The sequence below is a fragment of the Musa acuminata genome, chromosome BXJ1-7 (genome assembly GCF_036884655.1).
Source record: "Musa acuminata AAA Group cultivar baxijiao chromosome BXJ1-7, Cavendish_Baxijiao_AAA, whole genome shotgun sequence".
Lineage (NCBI taxonomy): Eukaryota > Viridiplantae > Streptophyta > Magnoliopsida > Zingiberales > Musaceae > Musa > Musa acuminata.
This window is the reverse complement of record NC_088333.1, coordinates 32,048,936-32,068,022: the sequence shown is the minus strand read 5'-3', so window position 1 is coordinate 32,068,022 and position 19,087 is coordinate 32,048,936. Positions and strand designations below refer to the sequence as shown.

The window sequence follows — 19,087 nt, the reverse complement described above, 5'->3', positions numbered from 1 at the left end:
ATATGCCGTAACCGGCCCGAACCGACTCTGGTGCACGACCAACTTCGCACCCAAGTCAGACCGGACCATAGTCGAACCACAACCTCAGCCCTGCTCTTGGTTTATCTCCTTTCCGTCTCTAAACGATCGACCGAGTCGTCTTCCCCCTCTCCTCTTCTGCCTCGGAGCAGCCCGTGCGCGTCTCATCGTTCTTCATCGCTCGTGAGGAGGCAGGCTGGTTCTTTACAGCCCTCTCCTTAGATTTCTTGTTCTCGCTTCCCTCCTTCCCTTCCCTCGTCTCCGTCGAGGGTCTCCCTTTGTTATATCTCCGGCACTTGGATCCGAGTTCTTGAACCCGCGCTCGTGGAGGTTCTTGACGTTGACCTATTCCCGTCGTGTGTCGTTCAAGATGCAGGATCGTGCTCTTTTCTTACCTTTTACCAAGAATTTCAACTCCGAGTTCTCCTTTCTCGCTTAGATGTGGTGCATTGGATTTCTCAATGTGATTCTTGGAGTTCTTTTATTTCCTTGTACCAAGAACCTCTACTTCGACTTCTCCTTTCTTGTTTAGCTGTGGCGATTTTTTATCTTTAATATGATTCTTGTCTCTTTTTCCCTTTTCCAATCTCTTAGTTATTTGAATCTGAATCTATGATTTATTTCTTGTGGAGCCTCTTGCTTGTTTCTATCGTTTCGTTCAAGAATTAGACTCTGATGCGTTCGATTCCTTCTACGTTTTGTTCTGTTCTTGTTTAGCTGCTGATACAGCGCTTAAAACCTCGATTTGCGTGCATATGAGGTGGATGCATGATTAATGTTTATTTTTCTTCTTCAGTCAGTTCATGGTGGTACTTAAAAGTCTGCAAAGCCTAAAAAAATTTATAGATGTTTTAGTAGACGTAATAAAATGAGGAAAAGTCTCTAAGAGACATTTTGTGGCTCGGCTGCGGCACACGTCTAGTACGCCTGTCGTGTAATACTTAACGGAGGAAGTAAATAAAAAAATAATTAAACCATGGACTAATTGCAGAAACCAATCACATGAATTTATGCTTCTTAGACATCCAATTGGATTTTCGGTTTACACTTCTTTAAATTAGAGCATTTCATGTATTTTTGATATTTTAATGCTACATAATTAAATTGATGAGATTTTGAGACTTAGTGTGTCTATTTTTCTACGCTTGAAATTATTTGGCATGCAAGCAATTAGCATGTAACTTTGTATCAAAGGAACTAGTGGTCTTTTTTGACACATTAAAGAATGGGAACCTTTCCTCTTGAGGAATGGAGTGTTCATAAGCTGAACGAGCAAGCCTTCTAGTAATGCTTTTATTAGATGCCTTTGCTTTCTACATGCATGATGCTAGATTCTATCTTATTTGCAGGTTATGCGACATGAGCTTGGATGCCTCAGGTACTGCATTTATGACTTATATGCTCCTGTGTTGTCAATTATTTTGAGATAGGTCATTCTGTTTCTCGTACATTATTGCTTGTCCCACTTCAACTGGTGCTTTTACAATATCCTGGTTGCAAGTCGATGAGACCTTCAGTGTAGGCACGGATGAAAGCTTCCAGACAGGATGAACATGTGTGTTATGACTGTACAAATCTATTCAGATCTTTGGAGTTGAAATGCGAGAATCCACTCCTTTCTTTTTGTCACATAATTGGTAAATAATATAAATTGAACCAAAGATGATCTCATTTGTTAGCACACGCTTGTAGAATTTACCACAGAGTCTCATGTCTGTTAAAGAATAAAAGAGGGAGAAAATCGAAGTAAGCAGGATTACCTAAGGGCTCTATTTAGCAGGTATTGACTTCTGTATGGGTGTCTTTTGACTGATCAGATATTGGACCATGTAGGGTTCTGTTGTTGAGCTTTAAAAAAGGGCTGTTGGGCTGTTGTAATAGTAGCTTTGTATGCTGTTTTATGACATGTAAGATAATGTTGTAGCTTACTGTTGGAATTTTTGTTAGCTGAAAAATTTTATTGGCCTGAATAATTAAAATTTGATTCTTTTGGGTTGAAGATAGAAAAGAACAGTTAAAAATTTAGATTGCGGAATTTAGGTAGTAGATTTCTATGAATGTTGTAAATCAATTTGCGTCAGAGAACATATGCAGTAAATTTAGGTTGTAGGTGTATGTAATACAAGAACACAGAGCGGAAGTTCAAAATATAAACGGTGATAGGGAGTTCAGAGTTCGGAATTCGTTCCATTTCCTTGGGATCTTGCTTATTAATTGAGCAATGGTCTGATTATAATGGTGCCTTTCACACCAGAAGTGGAAACATGAAATTGACTTTTGTTGCCATAAATTCAATAATAAATCCTTGAAAATTGAATATATAATCCCGTATATGTGTTTTACGATGGTACCATGGTTTGTTTAAAACGAGCCATTGAGACTGATGATAGTTGTGATTTGGTGAATGTACTTGGGTCCTACATAGTTGTCTTGCTCTACACTTGATAATTGGTATTATGTAGCTGTTTGATGCTATTTAACACTTGGAGTTGCTTACAGTTAAAATAATCCTATTCATTTATTATTTGCATAATTAATTCAGTGGGTCCACTATATCTTTTGTTCTCAAGGTGCAGAATCCAATTCACTTCCCGATTAAATAATGCTTTTCAAAGCAAAACAAATACTTCTGAAGTGTCTTACCATACTAATGGTGTAAGATCATTTATGAATACTAATGAATACTTCTGAACTATCTTACCATGCAATGGTGCAACCTTGGATGAGCTTTGACGAGGAAACATGTCATTTGGCGATGATACCTTAGATTATCCAATTTTTATTGTTAAATATCCGTTGCTGGACCAATTAAAATTTTCTCGGTGAATATTAATCGATTGCCAGTTCTTTTTATGTTACAATAACTTTTTAATAACTACAGTTTTTGGAAGGCAACACTTTAAAATGTGTATAAAATATATTTCTATATTTTGCAATATTTTTATATTCTTTTAGGAATTATAGGTTATTGGAAGAAAAACAAGTTGTTGCACCAAAATTCAGTTGGAAATTAAAGCATTTGTAGTCTGTACTGATGTGCCTTTAGAATCTATTGCCAATTGTTTTGTTTGATTTCAGATATTAGATGTGGTGCCTTGGATATTATGTTAATACCTTAATCTTGTTCCCTCTTCAGCTTTGCTTAAGCATGCAGCAAAAGCTGAATTAAGGGAGTCGGAAAATATCTTGTTTGGTCCTCAAGTCTTTTCCACTCTTGACTCATTGCTTCTTGATATTCATGCAATGTTGCAACCAAGGCCAATTGATTATGAGCAACGAAGGCTCTTAATTGAAGAGTTTAATACTATGGCAGTTGATAGATTTGGTACTCTTGTGGTCCTTTATTTCTCATGTTTTTCTCTTTTTCTCGTACAAGTCATATCTGGATATATCTTGCATTTTTTAATTAATCAGTAGTTTTCTTGAGTTCCATTTGTTCAAAGATTGCTGTACAAAACTTCATTTTGCCTCAATGAGTTAATCAATGTTAAATGCTAAATTGAACTATCATTCTTTGAAATATGCTTAACATCGAAACACTTGTTTGTTTCTTAATTTTATATATCTTTAGACATGGTTCTGTAACAATAAGATTCCAACTAGATTTAATTATTTCTTTTATTAGTATTGTACAAAATACGAGAGATTTATCATGCTAAATATATATTTGTTGTGGTGTCTTGCAGACTTATGTTGGATTATTGTACTGGTCCAGGACTCGCTGGTATACTGGTTCACCATCAGTTCTGTCCTATGTCAACATGTTAAACAATCCTTAGCATCTTTTATTGATGTAAGGAAGTATATTGAACGATACTGAGCATGTATTTGTACTGTTAAGCAACCTTGTCATGGTGATGTAATTTTGTCCAAATTTATACCAGAACAATTAAAGAGAATATTGTTGCTAATTTTAGGGGGCTAAGGATCAATTTAGATAGTGTAGGGTGATATTGAACTACTACAATAACCAAACACTATCAAGCATGATTCTAAGTAATCTAGAATAGTTTTACACTTTTACTTGATAAGGTTCGCAGTTTTGGTTACTAGACCTGTGCTGATCCATGGTCGGACAAGTCCAAGCTGTTCTGATGTAGTGTGTGTTGGTCTGCTAGAACGTACAATGATACCATTAGGTGAGGGAGAGGAGGGGAGGAAGATGGAAGAGGAAGAAGGAAGAAGAGGAGGAACAAGAATGAAGTTGAACAAGGAAAGGGAGGAGGGAGAGGAGGCATATTGAAGTGGGTGGTGAGTGGTGGTCAATACATGAAGACATCTTCACGAGGAGTCATCCCGAACCATAGTTAAAAAAATATTACATACATACATATATGTGTGTCTTGTGTGTGTGTGTGTATGTACATATACATATGCATACACATATATACATGTATACGTATACATTTATATATACATATTCATGTATATATAATGAATTACTCCATTAACAAGATTTCAGTAGCAAAAATTAACTCTTTACCAAATGAAATGACCATGTAGAAAGAATCAATATTTGTAAACTTGGTGTAGTATTCACGAACAGGACAACAGTTGATGCTAATTTGGAGAACTGTTTTCCACAATTCATCAAGAAAATTTTATATTCTGCAGTAGAGCCATGAGAGATTCATTTTGAAGCAGCATATATGTTATGCTAATTATATTAGAAATCATATTATTCAACGGTTGCTGGTGTAATTGGGCAACATTTTCCTTTGACCCACAAAGAAGTTCGTAATTGTTTTCATAAATGCTTGAAGAAGTTTATTTGGATCCATTATAATGCACATCTGCGGTTGTGTTGCCTAAAGATGGATAGATTGAGGAATAAGCTCAAATATTAAATCAGTTACAATAGTAAATAACCAATGAACTCTTCCACAAGGCTGGAGATCTCTTCCACAAGTTAGGAGATCCATCATATGCATCATGGTTCATTTTGAAGTAGATCAAGGATGAGAATGAGGCTTCTTGGTATAACAAGGGTCATAATTCAAATGTGAGGACATGGTTGGGTGTTTAACAGTTAATTCTCAATAGGTGCCACCGAGTCAATCTTCTTTATATTATGCGACAAGGGAATGGCTGCTCATCACATGAAGTTGATCCATTAGATGTTGGAGCAACAATTTCAGGATGAGATTTCTCCATCTGATTTTGGTTTGTATGTGGTAAAAAATAATGATAATGATTTTTGTTTTCCATGGTCGAGTCGGGTCGGAGCTCCTCATGGTTGAAGTCTCCCTATCGCCAGGACTTAAGGAGTTACAATAAAAAGTGGGCAACTGGTTGGACAGCTGCCTTACTAATAAGTTATCTTATATAGTGATTAAATTCCTGAATTTACAACTTGACTTGTATGTGTGATGTATGATTAATACATGTCTTATGTATCATGTGCTAACTTCATACATTTTCACAAGTTTCTTAGGTATGTGTTTCTGATATATGATGCCTTATAGGACTTAAAATGTGTTTTGATTCATTATTGAGGCAAAATAAAAGAAAATATAAAATGTATGATTCAATAGGGGGTCTAGGGGCGTATTGTGCCGGTTTGGCCGGAGTTTGGAATCAGCATTGACTGAGCTTTTAAGCATAGGTAGCAGCCCTTTTTAAACAATAGGAACTGTTAACTTACCTTTTTGAGAAGCGGGCCATGTGGACAGTCATCCAATAAGTTAACCCATCCTGATGATTGAGTTAGATTTTAAACTGGCAGCAGTTGATCAATTGTACCTATTTAAATCAAATTAAACAAATGCTTTGTAGCAAGGCTAACCAGATTTAAGGGCTGAACAACTTGTAGGATGACGCCATGATAAAGGTAGTAGGATGTTGTTTCAGGTTCAGGTACCACACGAGGAAGACAAAAGCAACACTTCACTAAATTTTGTATACATGTTGAGTATGCCTGAACTGCACAGAGAATAGGCTAGCTTGATATAATATATTGGATGAAAAAGTTGAAGCAAAAAAATTAAACATACTTATGGTCATGAATTTGATTTTAATTGGTTGATTTTGCTGTAGGAAAAAATATCAATAGACGGTCATATTTGTTATCAGAAGGTGCTTGATATATTATGGATTTGCATGGAAGTTGGATGTATTAGATGTTAGATGATGATACCATGTATCTCTGAGTATCTGTTATAAAACACATTGTTGTCTTGCTTATTAGAAGGGCTTGATCTACTGGTTGTCATTGCATGGGGCATGTATTTCAATCACAGTTCTTTTACAGATTTAACTTTGAGTTGCATGCATACAATACAAATGCTTCAAAACATGTATTTTTTTTTTCTTTTTTTGTCTATATGTGTAAGTTTCATCTTCCAAGGAGCTGCCATATTGCAAGTTATTTCTTTTTCTCATCTTTTCTCATATTGAAGTTCAGTATTTTGTACTGAATTGACATGGTTCTCGGTTTTCTTGCTTTTGATGCTTTTATTCAGGTAATAATGGTGGCTTCCCAACTGTTGAGGCATTTGGATCTTTTGTTATGGACTTATTTACCTCTAGCAGTGATCTGGATCTGTCTGTTAACTTCAGTAATAACATGAATAACTTCCCTCGTAAGGAGAAGATTTCTGTTCTTGGGAAGCTTTCCAAAGTCTTGTATGGTCATCAAAGTAGGCTTCAGTTTTTATCTGTTTCTATATGTTGTGGCTTTGGTATACTTGTTTTCTTTGTTTAGAATTCTCTTAATCTACCAAAACACAAAGAAATGTTATGGATGAAATGTTGGTAAAATTTCTTATTATGTTCCATTTTATTTGATGCTACCTTGGATAGGAATTGTTTGGAGTAGATTTGGGGCCAATGTGAATTCATTTTAATTATTGTGCTTTATGATGTTCATATGTAATATATAGGAAATCAAATTGTCACCACCCATTGTTCTTGTACATTATGCATCAAAATAGTCTCTAACTCGTCCTTCTAAATGTATAGGGAAAGGACATGTCACTGGAGTCTTGCCAATTATGGGAGCTAGAGTTCCAGTTTTGAAGGTTGTAGACTGTAGAACTGGAGTTGAATGTGATATTTCAGTTGAAAACAAGGATGGTATTTCAAGATCCTTGATTTTTAGATTTGTCTCTTCAATTGATGAAAGGTTTCGGATATTGTGTTATCTGGTAACATTTTCTATTTGTCCTTCATTAGTGATTATGTTAGAATTCTTGATTTTAGGTTTCATTGATTGTGTTGGATATGTTCTTGATTATTTAGCTAACATCAATAAATTTCTTAATTGTGCTTCTTGCTATACTTCTCTCACCATGTGTTTTGGCTTTTGAGAGAAGGGTATGAAGTTGTTTTGATTTCATAGTAGTCGTGTAGAATATTTAGACAAGACACACTTAAATATATTGTTGACTATGTAGCTGATATATGCTCTCTTGCAGATGAAGGCTTGGGCAAAAGCACATGACATTAACAGCTCAAAAGACCGCACTATGAACTCTTTATCCATCATAGCGTTAGTTGCTTTTCATTTACAGGTGAATGTGCATAATGTCATGGTTTCATATGATTGTTATTTTTATGCTATATAAATTGACATCATAGTTGATGCGATGCTAATACTTGGCTCCTCCATCTTATTCAAACATCAAGTTTTTAGGTTAACACTAAGGTTATTCGGCTATGATGACAGCAATTTTAGTTCTAGGTTATGCAAACATATTTTGGTACTCTTCGTGCAGTTTGAGGCTTGTGGTCCCACCCAGTGACCCCTTCTTTATCTACTTCTCTTCCTCTCCTTTCTCTCATTCTGTAACTCATATATTTGCAGTCACCTAAGTGAAGAAAAAAGGTTCATTTCTTATGGTAGAGTGCATTGTTTCATGTAAATAATGATAGGCTTTAACATGTATCATATGATTTTTAACAAGATTTGATGCACCGAAACATACCGCTCAGCATGAGCGGTACATACCAGTTCGATAGAGGACTGGCACGGGCGATATGTCGAGATATCCCAATGTATCATGTGTTGGTTTGCTCGGTACAACTTAGTATAGTTTGGTACGTACCGTACCAACAGCTGCTTGGTACACTGGTATGGACCGGTAATACGAACCATGATTTTTAGTATTTTGTTGGATTTGACATGATTAAAAATTTTTTTTTAGAAGATCGTAATTGGATTTGTGATGCTTTATAAATCTGAGTTTTGGACAGTTAAGGAACAACATATATAAAAAGTTTGTGATGTTGAATTGAGAATATTGATGTGGATGTATGGGCACTAGGAAAGATAGAAAATATTTTCATTCATAAACAATTAGATGTATTCTGATAAAAGAAAAAAAAGAGGAAGAATCGTTTAAATTGATATGAACATGTGCTAAAAAGATATGAAGATACTATAGTAAAAAATATGAAACGATTACTAAAGTGCCAAGAGAGGTAGAGTGAGACCTAAAAAAACTTTACAGGAAATGATAATTAAAAATACAACTTTCTACATATCTTAATGACATCAAAAGTTCCATGTAGTCATCCCAAATAGTTGAGATGTTATGACTCTGTTGGGACGTTATGACTTTGTTATTAATGTTGTTGAACTCAACTAGATGCAACATGTATGTTGTTTCTATTATTATAAGGACCACAAGACACATAATATCAAATATCAAATCTGATTATTGTTTAAGATCCATTTGAAAAACTATTATATACCTAATGAATTTGTTAGTGTCACATTGTTTTCCTCCATTCTTTTTCTGAGTATCTTACAGTCGGAACTCATGAAGACACTATCATTTTAAGTTTCTTGGAATTTGTAGGCCAAGTCAAACAACCTTCATTCTTTTTCAGGAATATCATCTTACAAAGTTAGATTTTCATCGAAGTAATATATCAGTCAAATGATAGCGGGAAAGGTCTTCTGTAACCTCCTCAAGCTTCACCTCCAGCATCTCACAACTGCTTCGGTAGCAGTCTTTACTATTTTCTATTTTGATACTTTCGGCTAAGGATTTTAATTTCTAATAACACCGCCCGTATTAGCCTGGCTACGGCCTAGGTGCGTCGAGGGAGAAGACGCTCGAAGAAGAGGGAAAATCGGGAGAACCTCGACGCTTTCCGATCTTATCACTGTTTTTCACATTATCTAGTTTTGTCACTAATGCTTATAAGTTAATAATATGTATCTAATATAGTGCAGCTGATACCTTGTGCCTTATTTACACCAAGGAAGAAACTTCTAACATACTAAAGAACTTGTTATTTGGTGATTTATATTCTGATTCTACCCAACTCAAATGCTGCTTCGGATGCATTTGTGCAAGGAAGACAGAAAGACATGGATTGTGACAAAGGGAGAGCATGATGAACATGATGATCTATTTGGTTTAGTGAGGATTTGGCTAAACGATATGTTTTTTTTTTAAATATGACTAAGGTGATCATTCATTACCACATTGTGGATATATTGATGGATTCCAACTTTATGTTTAACAAGTCTACATATGTTAGTGAAACATAAATGAAATGTACACGAATGTGATTTTCATGTTGTTTTTTCTGTTACTGCCCAACCTTAGTTATTGAGTTTCTTTAGGAAAAAAAATGCATTTCTCTAGCATTGCTTCTCATGCCTATATCAAATGGTTCACAACTATTTTTTACTTTTTAATTTAATTTTAACCCATTGCTGTGTTCGTTGGCCATTGGCATGATAAGCAGTGTGGTTCAGATCTGAAATGTTGGTGAGGCAATCATCACCATTTTGTATCCTTGTTTGTGCCTGCATGTTGTGTACTCTATTGAATTCCTTGTTATGCTCAGGCTGTAATCTTATGTAGAGTTGTTTGCTGCAAACTAACACAATTTTCATAATGTATTATTTCTGCAGCACAGACCCGGAATCCTCCTATTCTTCCTCCTTTCTGTGCATTGTTAAAAGGTATCGGTCCTTTAGATTTGTTCTGAAAGCTTAGGAATTCTTCTCACAGCTTGGAGATTATTGTGGTGCTATGTGGAGACAGTTTTCTTTGTTATCCATTATTGATTTCACTTTACCTAGTCCTACTATTTGCATGTATACTTACAAGGTTTATTGTGAGAATTTCTGGATAATGAGGTAGTTAAACTGGAAAGATAATATACAAACATCAATGTGAAATTATAGCAAGACAAACTACCACTGAAAGTAGTTTGGTTTTGTGGTCTTTGAAATTATAGTCTATGATACATAAAGAAGCTGGAGCTATTAATTTGTTAAGAGGCTTTAGCCATTTGTCTAAGTTAAGCCTATACAAACATCTCATTATTCAGTAAAGTGAACAGCCGCTTGTTTGTCCATGGTGCTCCACATATAGCATTCTTTTCCTCCAGAGTTCAATGTTCGCATTTTATTTATGCTATGCTAGATTTACTGACCAATTAATTTTGTTTTACCTGAAGGCTTACTAAATATGTCTCTATCTAAATAACAGATTGAGTCTTTTAGTCAGTAGAACTTTTTTTCAAATTGTTGATGTGTATTCTACAGATACAAGGAAAAAGAAAATGAGGCCATTAAAAGGCCAATGTCCTTTTTTAAGCTACTGAATAGATTCTGCGGAGTTATCTAGTATTTACTTGAGCTATGGTTATTAGGTATACAAGGTCTATATGGAACCATAGATGATATTAAGACAGTCTTGCTGAGGTGGATGGGATAGGTTTGGTTGTTGCAGATAAATCTTGAAGAATGTTTTATGAAGTTGGTTGGATTCCAATTGTTCAGCTACTGTATCGTATAAAGTACTTATACTTGCAATAATGAATCTAGCACATTGTGATGGATTATTTCAGTCGGTGTTACCAGTCTATAATTTTTCCTCCATGACTAACACAGTCTTGGTTGATGTGATGTAAAACATCCATATAGTTGTCATTGAAGTTTTAGAATCTTAGTCCAATGCTAATTTCAACATCTTCTCAACCAACCAGTATGGTACCAGCATACTGTGCGGTGCACCATTGTGTGATACCAAAAAAGAAAAGAGTGAACACCAATTAATAATAGTAAGCTATCTCGTCTGATATTGGTCCTTGTTTGACCGGTATTTATCAGTCTGACCTGTATGAGGACCGTAGTTCCTGTATCAAAGTTGCATAAGAAGCAGGAGAAAAGTGATGATTTTGTTGCAAAGATTGGTGGCTTCAATAGTTACTTGAGCCCTTTGTTCTTTTCATGCTAGCTAAATTAGACTATTTTACATGCTACTAAATGACTTTCTTGTAGTTTGAATTCCTCAACTTTTTCTTTTCTACAGATGGGACAGATATGTTAAGTATAGAGCACAGAGTTGCTGGATTCAAGAACTTTGGTATAAGAAATCGAGAATCTGTAGCTGAATTATTTGTGTCTCTATTGAGGAAGGTGAGTTTTTTTCTTTCAATTGTATCCAGATGAAATGGACATTAAATCAGCTGTTAACTGAAGAGCTCTGATTAGCTTATACAAATGAACATTAAATCATATAATCCAGTCCATGTAATAAATAGTCAGTTGTGATTAGCTTGCATAAAGTAATTGACATATATTTGAGTAGGAATTGGAGGCTTTACATTTATTCTCCTTTGTATTTGCTTGCTACTCATTATAATTGAGCAAATATTTACTTGGATATTGTTTAGATCACTGAAAGGGCGATTTCTATTATTTATCAATTGCTACTAATCTTTAAATTACATGGTTCAACAACAATTGTCAATGCTAAAGCTTCCCATTCACATTTTTGGGAAGTTTTGAAAAGTACATACAGACAGCACTAGCTAATTGGTAACTTTGCCGGATTTTTTTTTTTTCCTCTTCTTCTGTTGTAGTTGTTATCAGTTATGCATTTGTGGGGGCATGGTCTCTGTGCCAGTACCTGCGAAGGATCATGGATTTGTAAGAAGCAATGGGCATCTGGAGTTGGCAACATGAACGTAAGTTGCTTTGAAGTGATTCCTCAACAATGTTGATGTACGTGGGGCATGTATAAATTTCTTTTTTTTTTTCCTCTTCCAGGTGGAAGATTTTCTGGACCGGTCCGAAAATTTTGCAAGATCGGTCGGGGAAGCTGGGATGCAGAAGATCTATGAATGCATTCGACGTTCTCTCAGTGATCTATCACGTTTTGCAATGCGTCAGATTGATGCACTGGAGTTAAAGGAACTTATTTTCAAATCAGTTGATGATCTGAATGCACCAAAGAAAGAAGGTGTTCACAAAGAAGTAGTGCAACATAAGAGGAGATACCCCTTCCATGATGCTGGTACTTCAGTTAAGCCTATGACCTCGAAGAGGCCAAGGTACCTGGAACCTATGCGAGCTCCAGACCATGCTCGCTATCAGACTCCAAATCCCTTGGCTGCACTTCAATCACAGGCTACTAGTTATGGAATACACAGGCCAGGTCTCATCTTTGGTTCCCCTCAACCAGCTTTCACGCCATACCACCATCACCGACAACGTCCGGTTGCTTCTCTCGGAGCTGGTTATGGGTCACCTCCCCTACAACAACACCCATTTGCTTCTCAACGAGGTTATGGATCATATCATCAGCCAGTCCTCCCCGGTCCTCCTTACATCCGTCATTCGCAGCAGCGTGACCAACAGGATCAAGACTACCTGTTTCCTGGCCGTGGTTCATCAAAATGAGAGCCATGGCCATAAATTGCATCTTCATCCTTGATGGGCTAGATCAACGCATGTTGTCCAACAAATGTATTCCTTGTTTTCTTTAAAGGACGAAGAAAGAAGAAGCAGTCAGAGGCTGGTTCGCCGGAGTGATTATTCTGTAAGCTCTATTGTGAGGCTTAGGTTTGACCTATACCAACCAGTTAAATGGTAATTTATATGTTTTTTGTGTTGTTTCCATTTTTTTTTGTTTTTGTTTTCTTTCATCAACAAGTTTGGTGATCCAAATCAACTGGCCACTGTGGTGAACAATAGTAAACATCAGCCTTCCATTGTTCTCATTTTCTTTTCGTTTTTTTTTTTGTTTGTTCCTATTAAATTACAGGGAATTCGAAATTTAAGCGGCTCATAATTTCGAGTGAATCTGATGGCTTGCGCTGTTTTCGGGGAACTGAAAAGGTTCTCAAATGTTTTTTGTTGGTTATTATTCTTAGAGAAAAGTTTACTTGGTGATAGTGAATTCATAATAATCGTAAACGAGTGAGTCGGTGGGTAATAATAAAATAATAAATAAAACCCAAAAGAATAATTCATGTCTTGTTAGTGTTTATCTAAACATCATTTCATTAATGATTGCTGCCATCTAACCAAATATTTATATTTGCAGTAAAAATTCCTCGGGGTGGCGTGGTGAGTTTAAAAAAAACACACAAAGGCAATCCTCCGTCCCAACTCCCGGAGGGACGTGCACACTTTTCCCGCTCCACACGCCTTCTACCTGCATTAAGTTTCCCCGTGCCCTTCTACAGCTGCCTTACCTGTGTGCATCCCATACCCCCCTCCCCCTCCCAATTCCCTCTGTCCATCTCACATCGCCCAGCCCTGTGTCTCCCCCTGCCCTTCCTTTCCTTCCTCCCTCATGCCAATCTCTCCCCTCCTCCTCCTCCTCCTCCTCCTCCCCCTCCTCTTCTCTTCTTCTCTCTCTCTTCTCCTGGTCGATGCCGCCCGCACCGCCGATGGATCCGAGGAGTGGGGTTACGTCCAAGTCCGACCGAGTAATCCTTCTATCTCCGCCTCCCAACCCAGGCGCGTCAGTCTCCTACCTCATCTCACCCTATGGAGCTTAAGTAATGCTACTCGTTTGCATGCGCAGGAGCGCACATGTTCTGGTGGCTTTACCGGAGCCCGCAACGAGTCGACAACGGTTCCGCTCCATGGCCGACCGTGCTGTGGTTGCAGGGAGGACCTGTAAGCCTCTTCTCAACCACCCCTGCTTCGTGATGCCAACTCTGCTTCTTACGTTCGGTTTGCATTACGCAAGGGCGGCTCGGGCGTCGGGATCGGTAACTTCCAGGAGATTGGGCCCGTGGATGCCAATCTACAGCCTCGGAGTACGACATGGCTGCAGAAGGCCGACCTTCTCTTTGTGGTGAGCCTCCCGTCATTCCCAACGATCATTGAGCTGCTGTGACTTCCATCGGATCCTTGGGAATCGCAGGACAATCCGGTGGGCACGGGATACAGTTTTGTGGAGGACGAGAGCCTCTTCGTGAAGAGTGATTGGGAGGCAGCCGCGGATCTGACCACCCTTCTGAAGAATCTCTACCATGAGCAGGCGTCGTCATGGCAGAACAGCCCACTGTTCATCGTGGCAGAGTCTTACGGAGGAAAGTTCGCCGTGACCGCAGGCTTGTCGATCGCCCAAGCCATCAGGGCTGGAGAATTGAAGCTCAACCTCGGAGGTACCTCTCTCACTCTCTCATCCTCCTCCACCTTCCCTGAAAGATCAGGACAGATCCGATCTGTGATCGAGTTGATGTGTGCAAGCAGGTGTTGCATTGGGAGATAGCTGGATCTCACCTGAAGATTTCGTGGCAAGTTTTCTCAGCTTTCTACGACCATTTTGGATGCCATTCATGATCTGCTTCTCGTAACTTCACGCATGCAGCTATCGTGGGCGCCTCTGCTTCTCGATCTCTCAAGAATTGACATCATAGATGCAGAGAAATCAAGCATGTAGTCTCTCTCTCTCTCTCTCTCTCTAGCCATCAGAATTGCCTACCTGCGGCAGAAACCATCTAATTCTGGCGTGTATCACATATCAGCATGGCCGAGAAGATCAGAGAAGAGATAAAGAAGGAGCAGTACGGTGATGCCACGAACTCATGGGGCGAGCTGGAGGAGTTCATTGTCACAAGCAGTAACGATGTCGTAAGTAGTCTTCAATCCCGAAATCACGGAGATCAGTTCATTCTAATCACTACTACTCAAACACATTTCCAGGATTTCTACAACTTCTTGTTGGATTCTGGGAGCGATCCAGTTTCACTGACAGCAGCAGCTGAAGCATCGCAGAAGCTATCATTGAAGATGTACCCGACCTACCTGAGCTCAAAGGCTTCCACCTCTCCTGACATTTCAGGTCTCATGAATGGTTTGATCAAGGAAAAGCTGAAGATCATTCCAAAGAATGTTAGGTATGTCATTTCATTTTACGATCGATTCCGAGGAAAACAGACAATCAATTCTCTTGGACTAAGTTTGCTGAACAGCTGGGGAGGGCAATCTGGCCTCGTCTTTGATTCACTCTCGAATGATTTCATGAAGCCAAGAATCAATGAGGTAGCCTTATTATACCATTAAACTAGATTCTGCGGCAACTACACAGATTAATCATGTTCCTTTGCATGCTAACTACTGCTACAGGTTGATGAGCTCCTTTCCCTGGGAATCAATGTCACCATCTATAATGGACAGGTATGGATGCATAACACGCCATTTCCTCGTTACATTTTGGTGTTCACTTAGTGATCCTAAAAACAAAAAAGCTCAACCTGGTCTACTTGGATTCAACTTGAAATGCTGATATCCATTGAACCCTCCAGTTGCTGTAATGGGGCCAATTAGAGGTGGATAGAAACACACTGATGTGGTTAAACATAGTTCTAGCTACTTTTTTGTGGGCCGAACAAAGTGAATGCCTTTTGTGTTCCCTGCATGCTTCTGGTTGTCATCTTCTACTGGAACTCTTCTGTTTGGCCAATTTCGTAGGGGATGATTCCAACTTGAACAAAACCAAATGTGGCCGACATAGGTTGCAGGTTAAACACTGGTTGAGATGTACCAGGTCGAAGACCACTCATTAATTACCAGAGAGAAAGATTATTAGAGTGAAATATTGATGTAGGCATGTTGAAAGAAGACCTCTAAATACTGTGGTCAAACAAAACAAGTTAGAGAGAGGTCTAAGAAGATTTTACATGATCTTCTACTGGTACCAAACCATACGAACAGCACAACTAAGTTTACAGCATGTCAAGCTACGTTTAGCAGTTTGTCCTGAAGAACACTGAAATCTGATGATGTTGTTTAGGGGGGGAAGTACAATGTCTTGATTGACCAATTTATGAAGCTCTCTTTGTTTCTTTCTCTGCAGAAGAGACACTCTACACACACATGAATTTGTCGGTTGCGCAAATAAGATACAATCTGTTTTGGAGTAAGCTAAAAGATGTAGTGAATGTGGCTGGCTGGCTGGCTGGCTGGCTGGCTGGTACTCTTTTTCTTCTTAACATAAGGTATCGGTATTTTCTTGTCCTGTACCGTAGCCATGAATGCAGGGCCGTAGTTCAACATCATCAGATGCATAGAGAACAAGCAACCTTAGGTCAAGCGCAAGAGAAATTGTAATAGCCGAAGAAAGATGGAGAGAGACAAGGCGGGCGGAAGACAACCTCTTCTGGTTTTTTGTGCTTGCCAAAGACACTAGTGCTCGACATAGACGTGGAACTTGTAATAGGAATCCTCACCACGAAGGAAGGAAGGAAGGAAGGAAGGAAGGGGTACACCCTCTTCCCTTTGGTTATAAAAAAGGTAAGGATGAGTACATCAACCAACCCTATCCAGATTCTACGTCGACGGACTCCTCCCACGGAAGGAAGGAAGGTAAGGGGGTACGTACACCCTTTGGTATGATTATAATAGAAACTAACCCCGAGTTTATTGATTGATGAGTAAGAATTCTCAACAGTAGTATCCAACAGCAATTCATGGGTCCCACAAATTGGACTTTGTTCAATGATTCAAATCAAAATGATATGTCACTAGTACTGAAGTTAGGTCAACTGTAGTCATCTTTTTTCTTTTTTTCCATCTATAAAAATAAAAAATAAAAAAAAGTCCATGAAAAGCAATCTGTATCTGTTAATTTTGTCAATATCAAACCAGCCTTATTTTTCCAAGAAGAAGAAGAAAAAGAAACTGTAATATTTTCTTGTGACTGATGTATGTTGGTGGGTTCTTCCTCTTTGTGAAGGTTGATCTGATTTGTGCAACCAAGGGCACTGAAGCATGGGTTCAGAAGCTCAAGTGAGCATCCTAAACCACTTGTAATCCTTCCTCTTTTCTCCGATGATTTCCACCTGGAAAAATGTATACCTTATTTTTATTTTTTTCTTGTTGTTCAGATGGGATGGGCTGAAGAACTTTAACAGCATGGATAGAAAGCCTATATACTGCAGCAGCGAGGAAGTGGGAGTCACCAAAGGCTTCCTTAAATCTTATCAGAACTTGCACTTCTACTGGATCCTCGGAGCAGGGCATTTTGTGAGTGTTCTTCATTCATCATCACCATTTTTATATGCTAGGAATAGTTAGTTCCTAGTTGAAAACAACAACAACAACAACAACAACAATCACTGAAGAAAGGAGAAAAAAGAAAAAAAAGTCTTACTGTAGAAATCACAAGGGTTGGTATTTTGATGTGCACCAAAAATATTACCATCCATGAAAGCAAAACAAGATCAGGAGAAACATTATAGATTGATTTATAGATCTTCACTTTACAACATGTTGGCCTCTTCTCGTGATGTAACTGAGACCACACCCACTTTCACCTCAGAGTGAGCATATGAACGTGTTTGACAGCACTTATCAATCACCGAAATTGCAAGATCAATGCATTTAGGAATGAACCAAAAGGATGCATATTTTGTGTCCAGAAGAAAAAGAGTAGGCATCCATGAGGAAGCACACCATGAACGATCACCACCATGTCTCCGAAGAAAACAGTCCAAGATCTTTTGTACTGGTCTCTGCAATCTGCATGTATCATTTTCTGCTGTGCTGGCCTTTGGCCTTGGCCTTTCTTCTTGGTCGCTCGTGGTAATCTTCCACTCGACCATGGTGTCCCCGGCTGCAAGTCGGATGCTTTATCTTAGAAAGGCATCTTGTTCTGATCTTTAAGGCTGAGCAGTCGGTCGGTGAATTCGACGTTCACACTCTCTAACATGTGAGACCGATCACTTCCTACAATTGTTGGGAGTGGGAAGTTCGTCGAGGAGGAACAGCATGCAAGGACAGACCACAACTTTTTCCTGAGTACACCTTGGAAACGATGCTGAGATCATTTTAACCATTGAAACAGTGGTGAGACCTCTACTTTTGTGCAGGTGCCGGTGGACCAGCCTTGTGTTTCACTGAAGATGATTGCCGACATCACCCGGTCTCCTCCTGCTGGTCCTTCCTAGAAACGGGAACAGCTTTCCCCGACTTGCCGATGGACACACAATAACAGTATTTATGGCTTGGAGAAAGTTCTTTCCATCTGCATCTTACTGGGTGTTTTTGGATGAGAGAAGGTGAGACGAGGGCAGCTCGAATGACATCATTCATGTTGTGGTGGTGGGTTTCAGGCTGTACATTTAGGACACAGGTCAAAGGGAAATGGTGGTGGTAGGTCCCATCCATCACTGGTCCCAGAGTGATAGATAGTATTAAAGGGACTGCACTGTGACACCACAATTGTCATGAACATTTCTTTCTTCGAGAGTGCCTTATGATTCCTCCTATCCATTGCAAGAAAAATCTGAAATGTTTTTAGTGTCAATATTACTTACCAGGGGTTGGTTGGGTATATGGTTTTTAACCAGTGGTCCTAAATTGCATCACCAGATGATTCATAGTGCATACAGTCTCTCTTGTTTATGATTGGCTGCCCAAAATCGAGTATACAATACATACATATAAAGGATCCATTTAATTTGGAAGTTTGTGATTTGCCGGAATCTGAAACCACCCCATATTGAGTGAGTATACATACATACAAAGGGTTTATTTAAGTTGGAAGTTCTTAAAAGCAATATCACATGATCTCTTTCTTATGATTTAATTAAGATCTTCCTTTTTTTTTTTGTTTTTTGACAAAGGGTTCATTCCAAGAATTTGTTAACTGATCTTTTCCAATTAATTCAAGATATCTTCGTCCAACTAATAACTAAGATTCCAATTTAGGACATTGCAATGAATTATTTATCAATTAAGATATCTAAACACTTTGGATTCTTAAGAATATTACTTGCACAAAATTTAATCGATTGTGTCTCTCAAAACAAGCACTCACAAGTTTCCATCGAAAACATGCAAGAATTATTTATCAAT

At 38.3% G+C, this 19,087-nt stretch overlaps 2 protein-coding genes across 24 annotated transcripts; both read left to right on the top strand.

Moving 5' to 3' along the window:
• Nucleotides 1–112: 112 nt before the first annotated feature.
• On the top strand, nt 113–12,889 carry LOC103973534 (protein HESO1). Of its 11 annotated transcripts, none has more exons than XM_009388124.3 (10): nt 113–213; nt 1,368–1,396; nt 3,155–3,343; nt 6,480–6,656; nt 6,979–7,163; nt 7,434–7,529; nt 9,895–9,940; nt 11,298–11,404; nt 11,851–11,955; nt 12,038–12,889. In XM_009388124.3, exons 2-10 carry the CDS (start codon nt 1,378–1,380, stop codon nt 12,668–12,670), a joined length of 1,557 nt encoding a protein of 518 aa, XP_009386399.2. In that variant the 5' UTR covers nt 113–213; nt 1,368–1,377; the 3' UTR covers nt 12,671–12,889. The 11 variants fall into 11 exon arrangements, with proteins under 11 accessions (XP_009386399.2, XP_009386403.2, XP_065048501.1 ...); XM_009388125.3 differs by having other exon boundaries at nt 131–348; XM_009388126.3 differs by having other exon boundaries at nt 202–217.
• A 553-nt stretch (nt 12,890–13,442) lies between these two features.
• On the top strand, nt 13,443–18,498 carry LOC135679050 (serine carboxypeptidase-like 51). Of its 13 annotated transcripts, none has more exons than XR_010515151.1 (13): nt 13,476–13,704; nt 13,803–13,897; nt 13,971–14,078; nt 14,148–14,391; nt 14,480–14,523; nt 14,598–14,665; nt 14,755–14,860; nt 14,933–15,271; nt 15,356–15,406; nt 16,086–16,148; nt 16,258–16,594; nt 16,965–17,017; nt 17,116–17,198. XR_010515151.1 is itself a non-coding variant. In XM_065192433.1 (13 exons), exons 1-13 carry the CDS (start codon nt 13,569–13,571, stop codon nt 18,175–18,177), a joined length of 1,386 nt encoding a protein of 461 aa, XP_065048505.1. In that variant the 5' UTR covers nt 13,479–13,568; the 3' UTR covers nt 18,178–18,498. The 13 variants fall into 13 exon arrangements, 4 of the variants coding, with proteins under 4 accessions (XP_065048506.1, XP_065048505.1, XP_065048504.1 ...); XR_010515153.1 differs by lacking the exon at nt 16,086–16,148 and having other exon boundaries at nt 13,478–13,704; nt 14,933–15,126; nt 15,202–15,271; nt 16,270–16,594; XR_010515155.1 differs by lacking the exon at nt 16,086–16,148 and having other exon boundaries at nt 13,478–13,704; nt 14,933–15,126; nt 15,202–15,271.
• Nucleotides 18,499–19,087: the final 589 nt, after the last annotated feature.

Coding starts and splice junctions, on each gene's coding strand:
- LOC103973534 (XM_018821473.2), top strand. CDS start 1,306: ATGCTTTTATTAGATGCCTTTGCTTTCTACATGCATGATGCTAGATTC. Junction 1,397..3,154: donor CATGAGCTTGGATGCCTCAG/GTACTGCATTTA, acceptor TTCCCTCTTCAG/CTTTGCTTAAGCATGCAGCA. Junction 9,941..11,297: donor TTTCTGTGCATTGTTAAAAG/GTATCGGTCCTT, acceptor TCTTTTCTACAG/ATGGGACAGATATGTTAAGT.
- LOC135679050 (XM_065192434.1), top strand. CDS start 13,569: ATGCCAATCTCTCCCCTCCTCCTCCTCCTCCTCCTCCTCCCCCTCCTC. Junction 14,392..14,479: donor ATTGAAGCTCAACCTCGGAG/GTACCTCTCTCA, acceptor GTGTGCAAGCAG/GTGTTGCATTGGGAGATAGC. Junction 15,272..15,355: donor TGAAGCCAAGAATCAATGAG/GTAGCCTTATTA, acceptor CTACTGCTACAG/GTTGATGAGCTCCTTTCCCT.